The sequence below is a fragment of the Barbus barbus genome (genome assembly GCF_936440315.1).
Source record: "Barbus barbus genome assembly, chromosome: 3".
Lineage (NCBI taxonomy): Eukaryota > Metazoa > Chordata > Actinopteri > Cypriniformes > Cyprinidae > Barbus > Barbus barbus.
In genome coordinates this window covers 5738362-5755393 of record NC_136731.1, presented here as the reverse complement: position 1 = coordinate 5755393, position 17032 = coordinate 5738362, and the positions used below count along the sequence as shown (strand labels likewise).

Genomic DNA, 17032 nt, shown 5'->3' with positions numbered 1-17032 from the left:
CAAAAGATTCCTGAGGCTTTTAAAAACTCCCAGCCTGGTTCATTACTCAAAACCGCAATCATGGGTAAGACTGCCGACCTGACTGCTGTCCAGAAGGCCATCATTGACACCCTCAAGCAAGAGGGTAAGACACAGAAAGAAATTTCTGAACGAATAGGCTGTTCCCAGAGTGCTGTATCAAGGCACCTCAGTGGGAAGTCTGTGGGAAGGAAAAAGTGTGGCAGAAAACGCAGCACAACGAGAAGAGGTGACCGGACCCTGAGGAAGATTGTGGAGAAGGACCGATTCCAGACCTTGGGGGACCTGCGGAAGCAGTGGACTGAGTCTGGAGTAGAAACATCCAGAGGCACCGTGTACAGGCGTGTGCAGGAAATGGGCTACAGGTGCCGCATTCCCCAGGTCAAGCCACTTTTGAACCAGAAACAGCAGCAGAAGCGCCTGACCTGGGCTACAGAGAAGCAGCACTGGACTGTTGCTCAGTGGTCCAAAGTACTTTTTTCAGATGAAAGCAAATTTTGCATGTCATTCGGAAATCAAGGTGCCAGAGTCTGGAGGAAGACTGGGGAGAGGGAAATGCCAAAATGCCTGAAGTCCAGTGTCAAGTACCCACAGTCAGTGATGCTGGTGTTGGTCCACTGTGTTTTATCAAGGGCAGGGTCAATGCAGCTAGCTATCAGGAGATTTTGGAGCACTTCATGCTTCCATCTGCTGAAAAGCTTTATGGAGATGAAGATTTCATTTTTCAGCACGACCTGGCACCTGCTCACAGTGCCAAAACCACTGGTAAATGGTTTACTGACCATGGTATTACTGTGCTCAATTGGCCTGCCAACTCTCCTGACCTGAACCCCATAGAGAATCTGTGGGATATTGTGAAGAGAAAGTTGAGAGACGCAAGACCCAACACTCTGGATGAGCTTAAGGCCGCTATCGAAGCATCCTGGGCCTCCATAACACCTCAGCAGTGCCACAGGCTGATTGCCTCCATGCCACGCCGCATTGAAGCAGTCATTTCTGCAAAAGGATTCCCGACCAAGTATTGAGTGCATAACTGAACATAATTATTTGAAGGTTGACTTTTTTTTTTGTATTAAAAACACTTTTCTTTTATTGGTCGGATGAAATATGCTAATTTTTTGAGATAGGAATTTTGGGTTTTCATGAGCTGTATGCCAAAATCATCAATATTAAAACAATAAAAGGCTTGAACTACTTCAGTTGTGTTGTAATGAATCTAAAATATATGAAAGTCTAATGTTTATCAGTACATTACAGAAAATAATGAACTTTATCACAATATGCTAATTTTTTGAAAAGGACCTGTATAAACTAACGATGAGGCAATCATAACTGGTTTAAATAAAGTATGAAATCCAAGTAATTACATGGTTTTATTGAAAAAAACTGTTAAAATGCATAATGTAATATGAATATAACCAACTTAAACCCATTTAATCCCACAATAGTGACTGTAAAAGAAAAAAAATTAATAATAATTTATAAAGCTCTAAAACCCTTACTGACTGATGTTGTAGTGCACTTCCTGCAAATATGGAACAAATAAAGGGTCTCAGTTAAATATGTGCAGTGTCACATGATTAGTGCAGATTGTCACATGACCAGAGCAGAATCTTCAGAAGATGATGACTGCATCAAAGCTCCAAAACAAAAGGCTAGTAAAGTGTGTTAACATAAAGATATGACACAGATTTGTGGTACACATGATCTTTAGGGTGTCTAGTATTAATCTATGAATTCACATATATTCAGTTTTGTTGAGTGTGGTCATAGAATGAGTAAACATGTTGATGGTCACAATAGTGACCGCTGGGATAACAGTGAACTTAGGTATACAATAGAAATCAATTGCAGTTGCTAGTGAAAATTACAATCAAATGTTGCAATGACAAAATATTGCACTCAATTAATAAATTCAAATGTTACAACAGAAGTACAATAATGATGTTGTAATACTCGTAGCATTAATCTAAAAATTTGATGTTATATTTTACAAACATTAACCATTTTGAAATGAGGTGATGGTTGAATTTTTTTGTTTTTTATCTCCGTGTTCCTATTAATGCTGCATAAGGTTTTTTATGCATAATAATAACCCTAGAATGTGATCTAACAGTTTAAAATAGCTGGGCTAAGATATATAACAATATTTATGACTGAAGAAATATGTAATTACACATTATCACACAATTGTGACCGAACATAAAACACAATTCTTCACACACTTTTCCAAAATATTTATTGATAATTTCAAAGGGTTACTTATGACACATCATTTGGATATTTTCATGTCTGGGAAAAATTTGGGATTAAACGGGTTTAAGTACATGATGTATTATAACAAATTCCTGCAGAGGCGCCAATGTTTGATTTTCAAGCGTTATTCAATGATCTTTCAATCCATTTAACACAGAGACTTTTATTTTGAAATCGTGATGTACAACAAATCGCATGTTTAGAAATATGTTGATGTATTTGATGTGTTGGCATAGGTTTGTAAATGATTTACATTACAAATCTACACAGATAACACACACTGTTTTCCCAGATGAACGTTAAGCAACCCAAACTCCAGCAGATACTGAGGAAGAGTTTGTGAGATGCTTATAAATGATAACAGCGCAACACAAAGCGCGTCAGACTTTATATGCGTTCCCACATGAAACCCAAACGAACAGCACATGCGATAAAAGACTGAACAATATAATGCAAGCACTTTAAGCAGCTTGTAGGAACCCTGCCTGTTAGGCTACTGTATTAGCACTGAACTGGAAATGATGATATTTTTGAAAAATACAATGCATTACAAGGCTGTAGAGAACAGTGCACTATTGCAGACTTATATACTGAGGTTTTAATGACATTATTTTAATATAGTCAGTCGTGAACTTAAGTCTCCTCAGTGGTTCAGTGACTGATGCAAATCATCAACCTGCTTTCCTGCAGTCTGTGTTCTTCTGACGTCTGTTTTGCTTCATCATTAATCTGATCATCAGTTTACAATAGAGATATTAAAGCAAACTTATTCATCTGTTTAAGATTCAGAACAGTATGTGTCTGATCTAGATTTATAACTTCTAGATGAAGAATGAAAAACTATTTAATTATGAATTAATACAAATGTAATGATGTGAGATTTGATGAGTTTGTGTGCATGTGAACATCAGAAAGAGGATTTACAGACTCTCTATCATTTAATATCACACAGAGACACTGAGGAACCAGAATAAACCCTGAATCCAGCACAGAGGGGTTCAGTGAATGTGGTGTTGAGTGTGTGTAAGTGTGTGAGTGTGTGTGTGTCAGAGACGCTGTAGAAGGACAGAGAGCCGGTCGACACGTCCACATACACTCCTGCTCTATTAGAGGATGAACGGACAGCAGGTATATCAGTGATGTTATTATTGTGCCAGACAGAGAATCTGTTATCAGAGCACTCCAGACTCCAGGATTTGTCATTGGATCCAAACATACGGTCATCTCTCCCTCTTTTCCTGCTGATTCCTTTATATGACACTGATATATCAGCGCTATCTCCGCTCCATTCAGTCTCCCAGTAACAGCGTCCAGTCAGACTCTCAACACTCAGAACCTGAGGAACATCATCAAATCTCTCTGGATGATCAGGATACGGCTGATGATCTGACACACCTGTGATCTTCTTGTTCTGATCAGACAGAATGAGTCGAGTGTTTGCTGTGTTTGGATCCAGTGTGAGATCACAGGCCCCTGAACACAAGAAGAGAGAAACATCAAGAACAACACAACAGTGAAGATGTCTGTGCGTGTTTACAGCTAAAGTCCAAACTGTCCTCACTCTTCACAAATGTGTTCACTAATATAGTGAAAGCTGTTGAAGAGCGACTAGTGATTCAGATCTCACTAGCAGTGCTGGTCCTAGACTTCTGGAGCCCAAACAAAACTCTGTGAAAAACCCTGTCAGGCCTAAAACAGTGCAGACTAGTGTTGTGTAAAGCAGCGCTTGTGGGTTTATCATGCACACAAGTCAAGTCAGCTTTATTTCTAGAACGCTTTCTACAGTACAGATTGTTTCAAAGCAGTAAACCAGGTTTGTGACGGGACATTTTTATCATCTACATTGAGCATTATTAATCAGCATTTTAAGAGCATTTCAAAATAAACATATAATTGTTAAAATTGGGGAAATTATTTGTAGATGACAAGGAAAGACAACAAAGTTTGAAATGACTAGTTATCTTTGTTTTCTGCTCATGATGAGAGTGTTTTGATTGTTTGTTTTAAGCAAAATATAAAAATGCAGATTCAAGAAGAAAACTCTGAACCCCATTCAGTATCTTTCAGTCACATGACCTTCTGCCTTACATATCCCATCTAAATAGCAATATTTTAATACTACTTTTAAGAAATGTTCAATAACAAAATATTTATTTTAATTATGTAATACGCCTATATATAATATGAACATAACCAACTTAAGTACATGATGTACTATAACTAATACCTGACTTGGTTGAGAGTGAAAGCTGTGCTCATGCCACTGCTAGACCAACTCATGGACTCTGAAGTGATATCAACAAGGTTTTTTAAATGTAGGATTTTTTTTTTCTGCAGCCAAGCCCTGCAATTTTTAAAGTATAGAGTATTTATTTACCAGAAATATTATTAACCAGAATTTATTTAGGACAAAAATGTAAATGTGCAGTATTTCTGATTAAAATTTAATAAAATAATTGGATATACTTTTGATTATTAAAATTGAACGGAACCATTAAAATGGAATCCAGAAAACAATGGAAAACAGAATTTGGTAAAGATAAAACTGTAAAACTCAATTAATTAGACCGGCTTTCTGATTAATACAATTTAATTTAACCATTAAAATTATAGAAAAATAAAAATGGAAATAACTGAATTTGCAAATAAAAACGGATTTTATAGGGCCCTATAATTTATTTATTTATTTATATATATATATATATATATATATATATATATATATATATATACACACATACATACACACACACACACAGGCTGGTCATAAAATTTGAATATCATGAAAAAGTTGATTTATTTCAGTAATACCATTCAAAAAGTGAAACTTGTATATTAGATTCAATCATTACACACAGACTGATATATTTCAAATGTTTATTTCCTTTAATTTTGATGATTATAACTGACAACTAATGAAAGTCCCAAATTCAGTATCTCAGAAAATTAGAATATTGTGAAAATGTTCAATATTGAAGACCCCTGGTGCCACGCTCTAATCAGCTAATGAACTCAAAACACCTGCAAAAGCCTTTAAATGGTCTCTCAGTCTAGTTCTGTAGGCTACACAATCATGGGGAAGACTGCTGACTTGACAGTTGTCCAAAAGACGACCATTGACACCTTGCACAAGGAGGGCAAGACACAAAAGGTCATTGCTAAAGAGGCTGGCTGTTCACAGAGCTCTGTGTCCAAGCATATTAATAGAGGGGCGAAGGGAAGGACAAGATGTGATAGAAAAAAGTGTACAAGCAATAGGGATAATCGCACCCTGGAGAGGATTGTGAAACAAAACCCATTCAAAAATGTGGGGGAGATTCACAAAGAGTGGTCTGCAGCTGGAGTCAGTGCTTCAAGAACCACCACGCACAGACGTATGCAAGACATGGGTTTCAGCTGTCGCATTCCTTGTGTCAAGTCACTCTTGAACAAGAGACAGCGTCAGAAGCGTCTTGACTGGACTGCTGCTGAGTGGTCCAAAGTTATGTTCTCTGATGAAAGTAAATTTTGCATTTCCTTTGGAAATCATGGTCCCAGAGTCTGGAGGAAGAGAGGATAGGCACATAATCCACGTTGCTTGAGGTCCAGTGTAAAGTTTCCACAGTCATTGATGGTTTGGGGTGCCATGTCATCTGCTGGTGTAGGTCCATTGTGTTTTCTGAGGTCCAAGGTCAACGCAGCCGTCTACCAGGAAGTTTTAGAGCACTTCATGCTTCCTGCTGCTGACCAACTTTATGGAGATGCAGATTTCATTTTCCAACAGGACTTGGCACCTGCACACACTGCCAAAGCTACCAGTACCTGGTTTAAGGACCATGGTATCCCTGTTCTTGATTGGCCAGCAAACTCGCCTGACCTTAACCCCATAGAAAACCTATGGGGTATTGTGAAGAGGAATATGCAATACGCCAGACCCAACAATTCAGAAGAGCTGAAGGCCACTATCAGAGTAACATGGGCTCTCATAACACCTGAGCAGTGCCACAGACTGATCGACTCCATGCCACGCCGCATTGCTGCAGTAATCCAAGCCAAAGGAGCCCCAACTAAATATTGAGTGCTGTACATGCTCATACTTTTCATGTTTATACTTTTCAGTTGGCCAACATTTCTAAAAATCTTTTTTTTGCATTGGTCTTAATTGATATTCTAATTATCTGAGATACTGAATTTGGGACTTTCATTTGTTTTCAGTTATAATCATCAAAATTAAAGGAAATAAACATTTGAAATATATCAGTCTGTGTGTAATGAATTAATCTAATATACAAGTTTCACTTTTTGAATGGTATTACTGAAATAATTCAACTTTTTCATGATATTCTAATTTTATGACCAGCACCTGTGTGTGTGTGTGTGTGTGTGTGTGTGTGTGTGTGTGTGTGTGTATATATATATATATATATATATATATATATATATATATATATATATATATATATATATATATATATATATATATATATATATATTTTTTTTTTTTTTTTTTTTTGGGTAATAAAAATAAAAGTGAACAATAGCCTTTAAAATTACTTAAAATACCTATATAATATGCAATAATTAGTTCAAATAAAATCAAAAGCAAGAAATCATATGGTTTTATTATAAACTGTTAAATACATAATGTATAATAAACAATAGAGCTAATGTATATTACGCATTACAACAAAGGCCTGTTTTTACACATTACTGCGCGATCTAATCCTTGTTTAAGATTGACCAAGCACCATTTAATTCAAATGTCCACTTAATCTTTAATATTTGGCCATTTCTTTAGGACAGAAATGCTATAGCTGCTGTAATTAAATGAATATGTGGACATCGAAACGTGTAAACTCAGAGTGAGGGTTTGAGCTTTTATTTTGAAATCACGATGTATTCTCCTGTGTTTGTGTAGATTTATAAATGATTTACCTTACAAATCTATGAAATATTAAAGTATATGTTGTGAAATAACATGAAACTGTATTTTAATGCTGCTATCATTATTTATGGTGTTGCATTTATTTAGTTTCTCAGTTTCTGACCAGAACGAGTCAGGAGAGGTTTCTGTGAGGATCACAAGAGTCTCTATAAACCACAACATCAAACGAGCTTCAGCTGAAGTTAACGAGCTGCTTATCTTTATTCAGATATCAATTTATATAGTTTAGAATAATAATAATTATTATTATTTTGTGTGTGTGGCGCCCTCTATTGACCAGCCACCACAGAAATACATATGAACGTATTGATTATTAATGTGTACTGACACAAACTAAAAATGACATTTCATCAGTGGACTAATGTTAATTTTTAATTAATTAATTGACTAAATAATTGACAATTTAAAATAATAGAAAAAACATTGTTCTTGTATTTTCTTCATGTTCTTGCTGCTTTTCTGTCATTTGTTTTTCTGCTCTGGACGGACAGTTTAGATTGGAAGCCATAGGTCTTGTTCGGTCTTCTGTTCACACTGAGATGCTGTTTTTGTGAAGACTGATCTTTTTGAAGACGTTCTCCCGAGTGGATGAAGGTGATATCAGTGTTTTGGTGTTGTAGTGTGGACTGTGAAACTGAGGTATCTGAAACACTGACGCATGTTTAGTCATGTGATGTGTATTGTACTGATAGATATCTGTGTTTATACCGGTATTGTGTCTGTTATGTGCTGTTCACTTTCACACTGTTGCTAAAGATATGTTACTTTGTTCACAGTCCAGCTAAATAAATATAAATCTCTATTTATTAAAAAGATATTTCCACGTGACTCTAAAGCTGAATCCACATATTACTGTTCGGTTTACATTATGTAGTAATTTGCTTCTTAAATCATCTTTGAGAGTAAAGGAGCCCCTGGTGCTGACCGACACTGCTAACTAGTTAAAAAACCTTATAGACCTTATTAACCTGATAGAAAAACAATGAATGTCTATGAGATGAGATCAGTGTGATACACTCAAACAACAATCTGTGTGTGTGTGTGTGTGTGTGTGTGTGTGTGTCTGTGTTTGTCTGTGTGAGAGAGTGTGTGTGTTTATATTCCTACACTTTTGCGGTCCTGCTGTCATCCTGATCTCTCCTCCATGATCCACACTATAAACACAAACACACATTAATGTAGATCTGCATCATTCACACACACACACACACACACACACACACACACACACACACACACACGTTCAGTATGTCAGTAGTAGTGTTTGACATACTTGAGTATCTGCAGTTTATAGTTTGGATCCTGCAGTTTGTGTTTGAGCAGCTGGACTCCTGATTGTCCTGGGTGATTGTAGCTCAGATCCAGCTCTCTCAGGTGTGAGGGGTTTGAACTCAGAGCTGAAGACAAATAACCACAGCCTTCCTCTGACACCATACAGCCTGACAACCTACAGACACAGTCAGGTCATCTACAGACACAGTCAGATCATCTACAGACACACACAGAGAGATCCTCTACAGACACACACAGCTCGATCATCTACAGAAACACACAGCCAGATCATCTACAGACACGCACAGTCAGATCCTCTACAGACACACACAGAGAGATCCTCTACAGACACACACAGAGAGATCCTCTACAGACACACACAGTCAGATCATCTATAGACACACACAGACAGATCATCTACAGACACGCACAGTCAGATCCTCTACAGACACACACAGAGAGATCCTCTACAGACACACACAGAGATCATCTACAGAAACACACAACCAGATCATCTACAGACACACACAGTCAGGTCATCTACAGACACACACAGAGATCATCTACAGAAACACACAACCAGATCATCTACAGACACACACAGACAGATCATCTACAGACACACACAGACAGATCATCTACAGACACACAGTCAGATCATCTACAGACACACACAGACAGATCATCTACAGACACACAGTCAGATCATCTACAGACACACAGACAGATCATCTACAGACACACAGTCAGATCATCTACAGACACGCATCAACATTGTGACCAGTTGACTGTAAATTATCTCTTATATGTTGTTAATACCTCAGTATCTGCAGCTGACAGTTTGGACTCTTCAGTCCATCAGAAATAAACTTTACACCAGAGTCCTGCAGGTGATTGTTACTCAGATCCAGCTCTCTCAGGACACAGTTTGAGGATTGAAGAGCTGAAGACACAATTTCACAATGCTGTTCTGAGAGATCACTGCCAGAAAATCTGCAAGAGATTAAATACATTTTAAGAATTAACACAAACAGATGGATCATCTACAGACACACACAGCCAGATCATCTACAGACACACACAGATAACCTAGAGACACACACAGCCAGATCATCTACAGACACACACAGTCAGGTCATCTACAGACACACACGGTCAGGTCATCTACAGACACACACGGTCAGGTCATCTACAGATACACACACAGAGATGACCTAGAGACACACACAGATGACCTAGAGACACACACAGTCAGATCATCTACAGACACACACACACAGTCAGATCATCTACAGACACACACAGACAGATCATCTACAGACACACACAGACAGATCATCTACAGACACACACAGTCAGTTCATCTACAGACACACACAGACAGATCATCTACAGACACACACAGTCAGGTCATCTACAGATACACACACACAGATGACCTAGAGACACACACAGATGACCTAGAGACACACACAGTCAGATCATCTACAGACACACACAGATGACCTAGAGACACACACAGTCAGATCATCTACAGACACACACAGATGACCTAGAGACACACACAGTCAGATCATCTACAGATACACACAGATGACCTAGAGACACACACAGTCAGATCATCTACAGACACACACAGTCAGGTCATCTACAGATACACACACACAGATGACCTAGAGACACACACAGCCAGATCATCTACAGACACACACAGATGACCTAGAGACACACACAGTCAGATCATCTACAGACACACACAGATGACCTAGAGACACACACAGTCAGAACATCTACAGACACACACAGATGACCTAGAGACACACACAGTCAGATCATCTACAGACACACACAGATGACCTAGAGACACACACAGTCAGATCATCTACAGACACACACACACAGATGACCTAGAGACACACAGTCAGATCATCTACAGACACACACAGATGACCTAGAGACACACACAGTCAGATCATCTACAGACACACACAGATGACCTAGAGACACACACAGTCAGATCATCTACAGACACACACAGATGACCTAGAGACACACACAGTCAGATCATCTACAGACACACACACACACACAGTCAGATCATCTACAGACACACACAGACAGATCATCTACAGATACACAGACAGATTATCTACAGACACACAGACAGATCATCTACATACACACAGACAGATCATCTACAGACACACAGTCGGATCATCTACAGACACACAGTCGGATCATCTACAGACACACACAGTCAGATCATCTACAGATACACACAGTCAGATCATCTACAGACACACAGTCGGATCATCTACAGACACACACAGTCAGATCATCTACAGACACACGGTCAGGTCATCTACAGATACACACACAGAGATGACCTAGGAGACACACACAGCCAGATCATCTACAGACACACACAGATGACCTAGAGACACACACAGTCAGATCATCTACAGACACACAGTCAGATCATCTACAGACACACACACACACACAGTCAGATCATCTACAGATACACACAGACAGATCATCTACAGACACACAGACAGATCATCTACAGACACACAGTCGGATCATCTACAGACACACAGTCAGATCATCTACAGACACACACAGTCAGATCATCTACAGACACACGGTCAGGTCATCTACAGACACTAGGGGTGGCACGGTACACAGATGTCACGGTTCGGTACGTACCTTGGTTCGGGGGTCACGGTTCGATACAATTTCGGTACAACAGGGAAAAAAAAGACATCTACTTTGCTCAGTTTCTTTTATTTTGATGTGAAAATTCTAAATATTATTACATGTTATATATATAAAATCTGTTTTGTTTTCATTGTGAGTGTACACAAATAAAAGCAGACATTTAACTACAAGCAACAGCACAAATAAAAATACAATAGAGTAAAGATACAAATAAAATAATCAGTGATTTTCAGGGGTGTTTTTAGGTACAGAAATTGAAGTATGATTAAAGTAATCAAAGGTAAAACAGCATTGCATATTTGACTGTATAAATTAAAGATTACTCTTTATTAAAGTTACAAAAGCGATTCAATCAAGAGCAGTGAGAGATTTCTTTGTTGTTGCTGTTTATTTAATATTAACTGTCACTTTAAGAGAAAGCACTGATACTGTACGCCCAGCCGGCTATGTCTGCTATAGGATACTTACCAAGACGGGCATTTTGACAGAATTTTGTGTGAATTTATCCATTAAAACACAATACTTCAGAGAGAGCTTCATATTTGCGCGCGTTCTGAGGCGCAGGTTTGTGCGCTTCTGATGAGCGCACGCACAAATCTTCTCACTGCGCGCGCGAGCTCGCGTCCTCTGGCTCTTAAATATTTGAGCTGGCAAAGCTTACATGACTTTAGTCTAAACACCGATATCAACGTGTGCTGTTCAGGTCTCACCTGTGCGCGCGCTATCAGCACCCGGGTGATGACGGAATAAATGCTCATATTACAGCATACGCACTCGCATTGAACAAGAGTGAATGATTTGTCCACTTATTTATTTTATTTTTTTCTCATCGCTGTTGTTATAATGTACTGGGAAGCCAGAATGCGCATCCATTAACAGAAACATACATTAGCCGAACCCTATTTGTTTTACGTGTTACAAAACCACATGCGTTGTCAGAATTCAGTTGAACCGCGGTCCTAGCGCGTGCCGAACCGTGTGTGGAGAACCGTGCGGTTCGGTTTTTTTCCGCGAACCGTGCCACCCCTAACAGACACACACAGTCAGATCATCTACAGATACACACACAGAGATGACCTAGAGACACACACAGCCAGATCATCTACAGACACACACAGATGACCTAGAGACACACACAGTCAGATCATCTACAGACACACACAGTCAGGTCATCTACAGACACACACACACACACACACAGTCAGATCATCTACAGACACACACAGTCAGATCATCTACAGACACACACACAGACGGATCATCTACAGACACACAGACAGATTATCTACAGACACATAGACAGATCATCTACAGACACACAGACAGATCATCTACAGACACACACAGTCAGATCATCTACAGACACACACAGTCAGATCATCTACAGACACACACAGTCAGATCATCTACAGACACACACAGTCAGATCATCTACAGACACACAGTCAGATCATCTACAGACACACACAGACAGATCATCTACAGACACACACAGTCAGATCATCTACAGACACACACAGTCAGATCATCTACAGACACACACAGTCAGATCATCTACAGACACACACAGACAGATCATCTACAGACACACACAGTCAGATCATCTACAGACACACACAGTCAGATCATCTACAGACACACACAGTCAGATCATCTACAGACACACACAGTCAGATCATCTACAGACACACAGACAGATCATCTACAGACACACAGTCAGATCATCTACAGACACACATCAACATTGTGACCAGTTGACTGTAAATGATCTCTTATATGTTGTTAATACCTCAGTATCTGCAGCTGACAGTTTGGACTCTTCAGTCCATCAGAAATAAACTTTACACCAGAGTCCTGCAGGTGATTGTTACTCAGATCCAGCTCTCTCAGGACACAGTTTGAGGATTGTAGAGCTGAAGATACAATTTCACAATGCTGATCTGAGAGACCACAGACAGAAAATCTGGAAGAGATTAAATACATTTTAAGAATTAACACAAACAGATCATCTACAGACACAGATTAAATACAATTTAAGAATTTGCGTTAAAAATGTTTGCTTCATTTTCAAAGCCTTCCTTATATGGTATCATTTGAAAGCTTAGAGTCTATTCTTTACAAAGAATAACTTTTGGTTTTATGATACGAAGCAGTAAAAATTAATTCCCACACGAATTTCCATGAGGCATACGGATCCATGTGCAAGCTTGGAAACATGGCCACAATTTAGCTAAAACACTGGAAGTAAAAAGGAGGAAAGGATTCATAAAACGTCCTCATGTTTAAACTCAGTAGTTCTCTCATTATAATCAACACGTGATGTAAATAAGAGATTGATTGTGCAGTGTAGAGCTTCACTGATTATTACAGAAGTTTGTGAGATCGTGATGAACTGAAGTGAGTTACAGCTTTTTACTGATTATAAAGGGAGCTCTCTTTGTCTGCTTTCTAGGCTGGATATAATCCATTCAGAATTTGTATAAACTCTTGTTTTTCATGCTGCTAAGAGGACTAACGGCCACATACACACAGCAGAGTTTCAGGAATTACATCTGCAGGATTCACTCTTGATATTACAATGACTGATATAGTGATAAACAGCAATGAACAGGGCAAAATATAATCTGTGGAAATCTGTGTCTGTGAATCTGATGTAAAAACAGGAAAAGGGGAGTGTCGTAAACGGTCAAATACATGATATCAGCAACCAATCAGCTTCCCTCATCTTTTGCAGTCAAACACAAGCAGCGAGCGTATGATAGGATGCCTGCTGAATATGCTGCTTTAGCAAACCGTGCTGCTGTTCAATGTATCTTTAAAGTAGATCTTCACTTAATATCATGAAGAGCAAATATTGACAAGGACTGTACCTTGAGATCGATTTAAACTCTCTTCGATACAGACGCACTCTGTGAGAGTTATTGTTTTCATGTTTAAGATACGAGCAAGAATGCACATTTCCCTGAATATCCAAACAATGGTAAACATGACTTTTTTACAACAGCTCTCCGCCGCTTGTGTCCGGTGTAGACACAGTGAGAGCCACACAGATGCACGAGCTGCAGAACACCGAGTTCTGTTCACTTCACATACGTGCAAAACCATATCACACTGACTACATTTACATGCAACCAAATCATCTGTTTGTAATCAGATTGACAGCTCAGATTGGAAAGCATTCATGTAAACACTTAATCGATCCGATTGAGCTCGATCAGAATGAAATTGATCGGATTAGAGGGGGTGGTTTATTCTTTTCTAATACGATTGAGAGTGCATGTAAACACTCGATCAGATTGAAAACTGAAACTGAAAGGACTGCGCATGTGCAATGATGCAGAAATAGCTTAATGACGTATGACGCGCGGAACGAGCTGTTCTTCATTTCCAATAAAGTCTTGTATAAATGCGTGTCCTGTCATTATAAAACTCTCCTTTCACTTGACAACGGTGAAGTGGAGCAGGACGAGTAAACACACTTCAAGCACTGCCTTCACTGTAATAGTTCACTGTAACAGCAGTCAAACAGCTGGAATATTAAGCATTTATGATCAACTACTCATTATCTACTGCATTAAAAAGACTTGTCGAGACTCCTTTAAGATAAGAAAATCTCTCGTTTAGGAACATTTATTATAAAGGTGTCAGATTCATTATTAAATATGATAGTTTAGTTAATGATGAAACACTCACAGAGCTTTTCTGCAGTTGATCACAGCTGGTATCAGTCTTCTTCTCCCCTCAGCTGATGTGTTGTATTTCCTGAGCTCAAACTCATCCAGCGGCTCCTCTGACATCTGAAGCATGTAGGAGATTGTTGAGCAGTGAGCAGGAGAGAGTTTCTCTGAGTGTTTGCCTGATTTCACAAACTCCTGAATCTCTCTGGACAGAGTCTGATCTTTCACTTCCAGCAGACAGAGGAACAGATTGATGGATTCACCAGCTGAGAGAGGAGGATGTTTAAAATAATCATCAACATCATCATTTTTGATCTTCATTTTAATGTACTGTGTGGTTTCTCTGATGGTCTCTGAGCTGTTCTCTGTGTGTGTCAGTAGATCCTGTAAGAGTCTCTGATTGGACTCCAGTGAGACGCCCAGCAGGAACCGCAGGAACAGATCCAGATGTCCATTCTTACTCTCAAGAGCTTTATCTACTGCTGATGTTAGTAGATTATACAGAGAGACTTTATCAAAGCTGTAAGATCTGAATTCAGACAGTGACTTCTTGTTCTTTGTTAAATAGCAGTAAAACAGATAGAAAGCAGCGAGAAACTCCTGAACGCTCAGATGAATGAAGCTGTAGACTTTCCTCTGATGAATCACAGATTCCTCCTTAAAGATCTCAGTGCAAATCCCAGAATACACTGAGGCGTCAGTGACGTCTATGCCGCTCTCAATCAGGTCCTCCTCATAGAACATCACATTGCTCTTCATCAGCTGTTTGAAAGCCACTTTAGCAAGTTTCACAATCACTTCTCTGTTGGACTGCAGGAGTTTCTCTGGATCTCTCTCTTCATATTTCTGGTTCCTCATGTTGATCTGAATCAGCAGGAAGTGGATGTACATTTCTGTCAGAGTTTGAGGGATTTCTGCTCTCAGATCTTCTTCCAGGAGCTTCTGAAGCACAGTGGATGAGATCCAGCAGAAGACAGGGATGTGGCACATGATGTGGAGGCTTCTTGCTCTTCTGATGTGTGAGATGATTCTGCTGGCTTGATGCTGGTCACTGATTCTCTTCCTGAAATATTCCTCCTTCTGAGGATCATTGAATCCCTGAATCTCTGTCACACGGTTGATGTATTCGGAGGGGATCTGATTGGCTGCTGCTGGTCTGGAGGTGATCCAGATGAGAGCAGAGGGAAGCAGCTCTCCTTTCATGAGCTTTGACATCAACACACCCACTGATGAAGTCTCAGTCACATCACAAACTTTCTGAGCGTCTGAAAACATCAGCGTGATTCTGCTTTCATCCAGACCATCAAAGATGAACACAACTTTACACTCCTCATAAATCTTTGAGTCCAGATCTTGAAGTTCAGGATGAAAGTCCAGCAGAAGTCTGTGAAGACTGTACTGATGATCTCGGATCAAGTTCAGCTCTCGAAATGGAAGCACAAACATCAAATCTACATCCTGATTGGCTTTTCCCTCGGCCCAGTCCAGAATGAACTTCTGCACAGAGACTGTTTTTCCGATTCCAGCGATGCCTTTAGTAAGAACAGTCTTGATCTGGTCTTTCTCCTCACATCCTGGTTCAGCTGAGGCTTTAAAGATGTCATTGCAGTAGATTGGAGTGTCTTGTGAGTGTTGTGTTCTGGCTGTTTTCTCCATCTGTAAAACCTCATGTTCTTCATTCACTCCTTCACTCTCTCCCTCGATGATGTAGAGCTGTGTGTAGATCCTGTTCAGGAGGCTTTCATTCTCCTGGAGTTTCAGTCCCTCAAATAATCTCTCATACTTACTCTTCATGCTGGTTTTGAGCTGGTCTTTGACTCTCTGTAGTTCATCATTCACTGGCTGAGCATGTTTATTCAGAGACGCTGTAACGCTCGTGTTGTTCAGACACAAGACAGACGCTCCTCCAGAGATGCTTTGCTCTCCATCTGCTCTGCTGAAATATCACAAGAACAACAGATTAAAATATCTAACAATATAGGATGTATAACTTGAAATGTAAACCGATAGAGATGTCAGTTTTGTATTTTCAGTATAATTTCAGTTTATCTGTGAAGTAATATTTATGAGTGTGTTTGTGACTCCCATAAATCAGTTCAATCATCACTACACACTTATCCTCACCTGGGGTCAGAGGTCACTGCTTCATCACTGAGGTCAGGAG

At 39.3% G+C, this 17032-nt stretch overlaps 1 protein-coding gene across 1 annotated transcript; it reads right to left on the bottom strand.

Annotated features, from left to right (window-relative positions):
* Nucleotides 1-3204: 3204 nt before the first annotated feature.
* Nucleotides 3205-16677, bottom strand: LOC306854418 (protein NLRC3-like). The gene is made up of 6 exons (XM_079392383.1): nt 14885-16677; nt 12981-13154; nt 9290-9463; nt 8472-8645; nt 8306-8352; nt 3205-3747 (listed from the first exon to the last, which is right to left on the bottom strand). The coding sequence occupies exons 1-6, from the start codon at nt 16660-16662 to the stop codon at nt 3209-3211; spliced, it is 2886 nt and encodes a 961-aa protein (XP_079248509.1). The 5' UTR covers nt 16663-16677; the 3' UTR covers nt 3205-3208.
* Between the last annotated feature and the right edge of the window lie 355 nt (nt 16678-17032).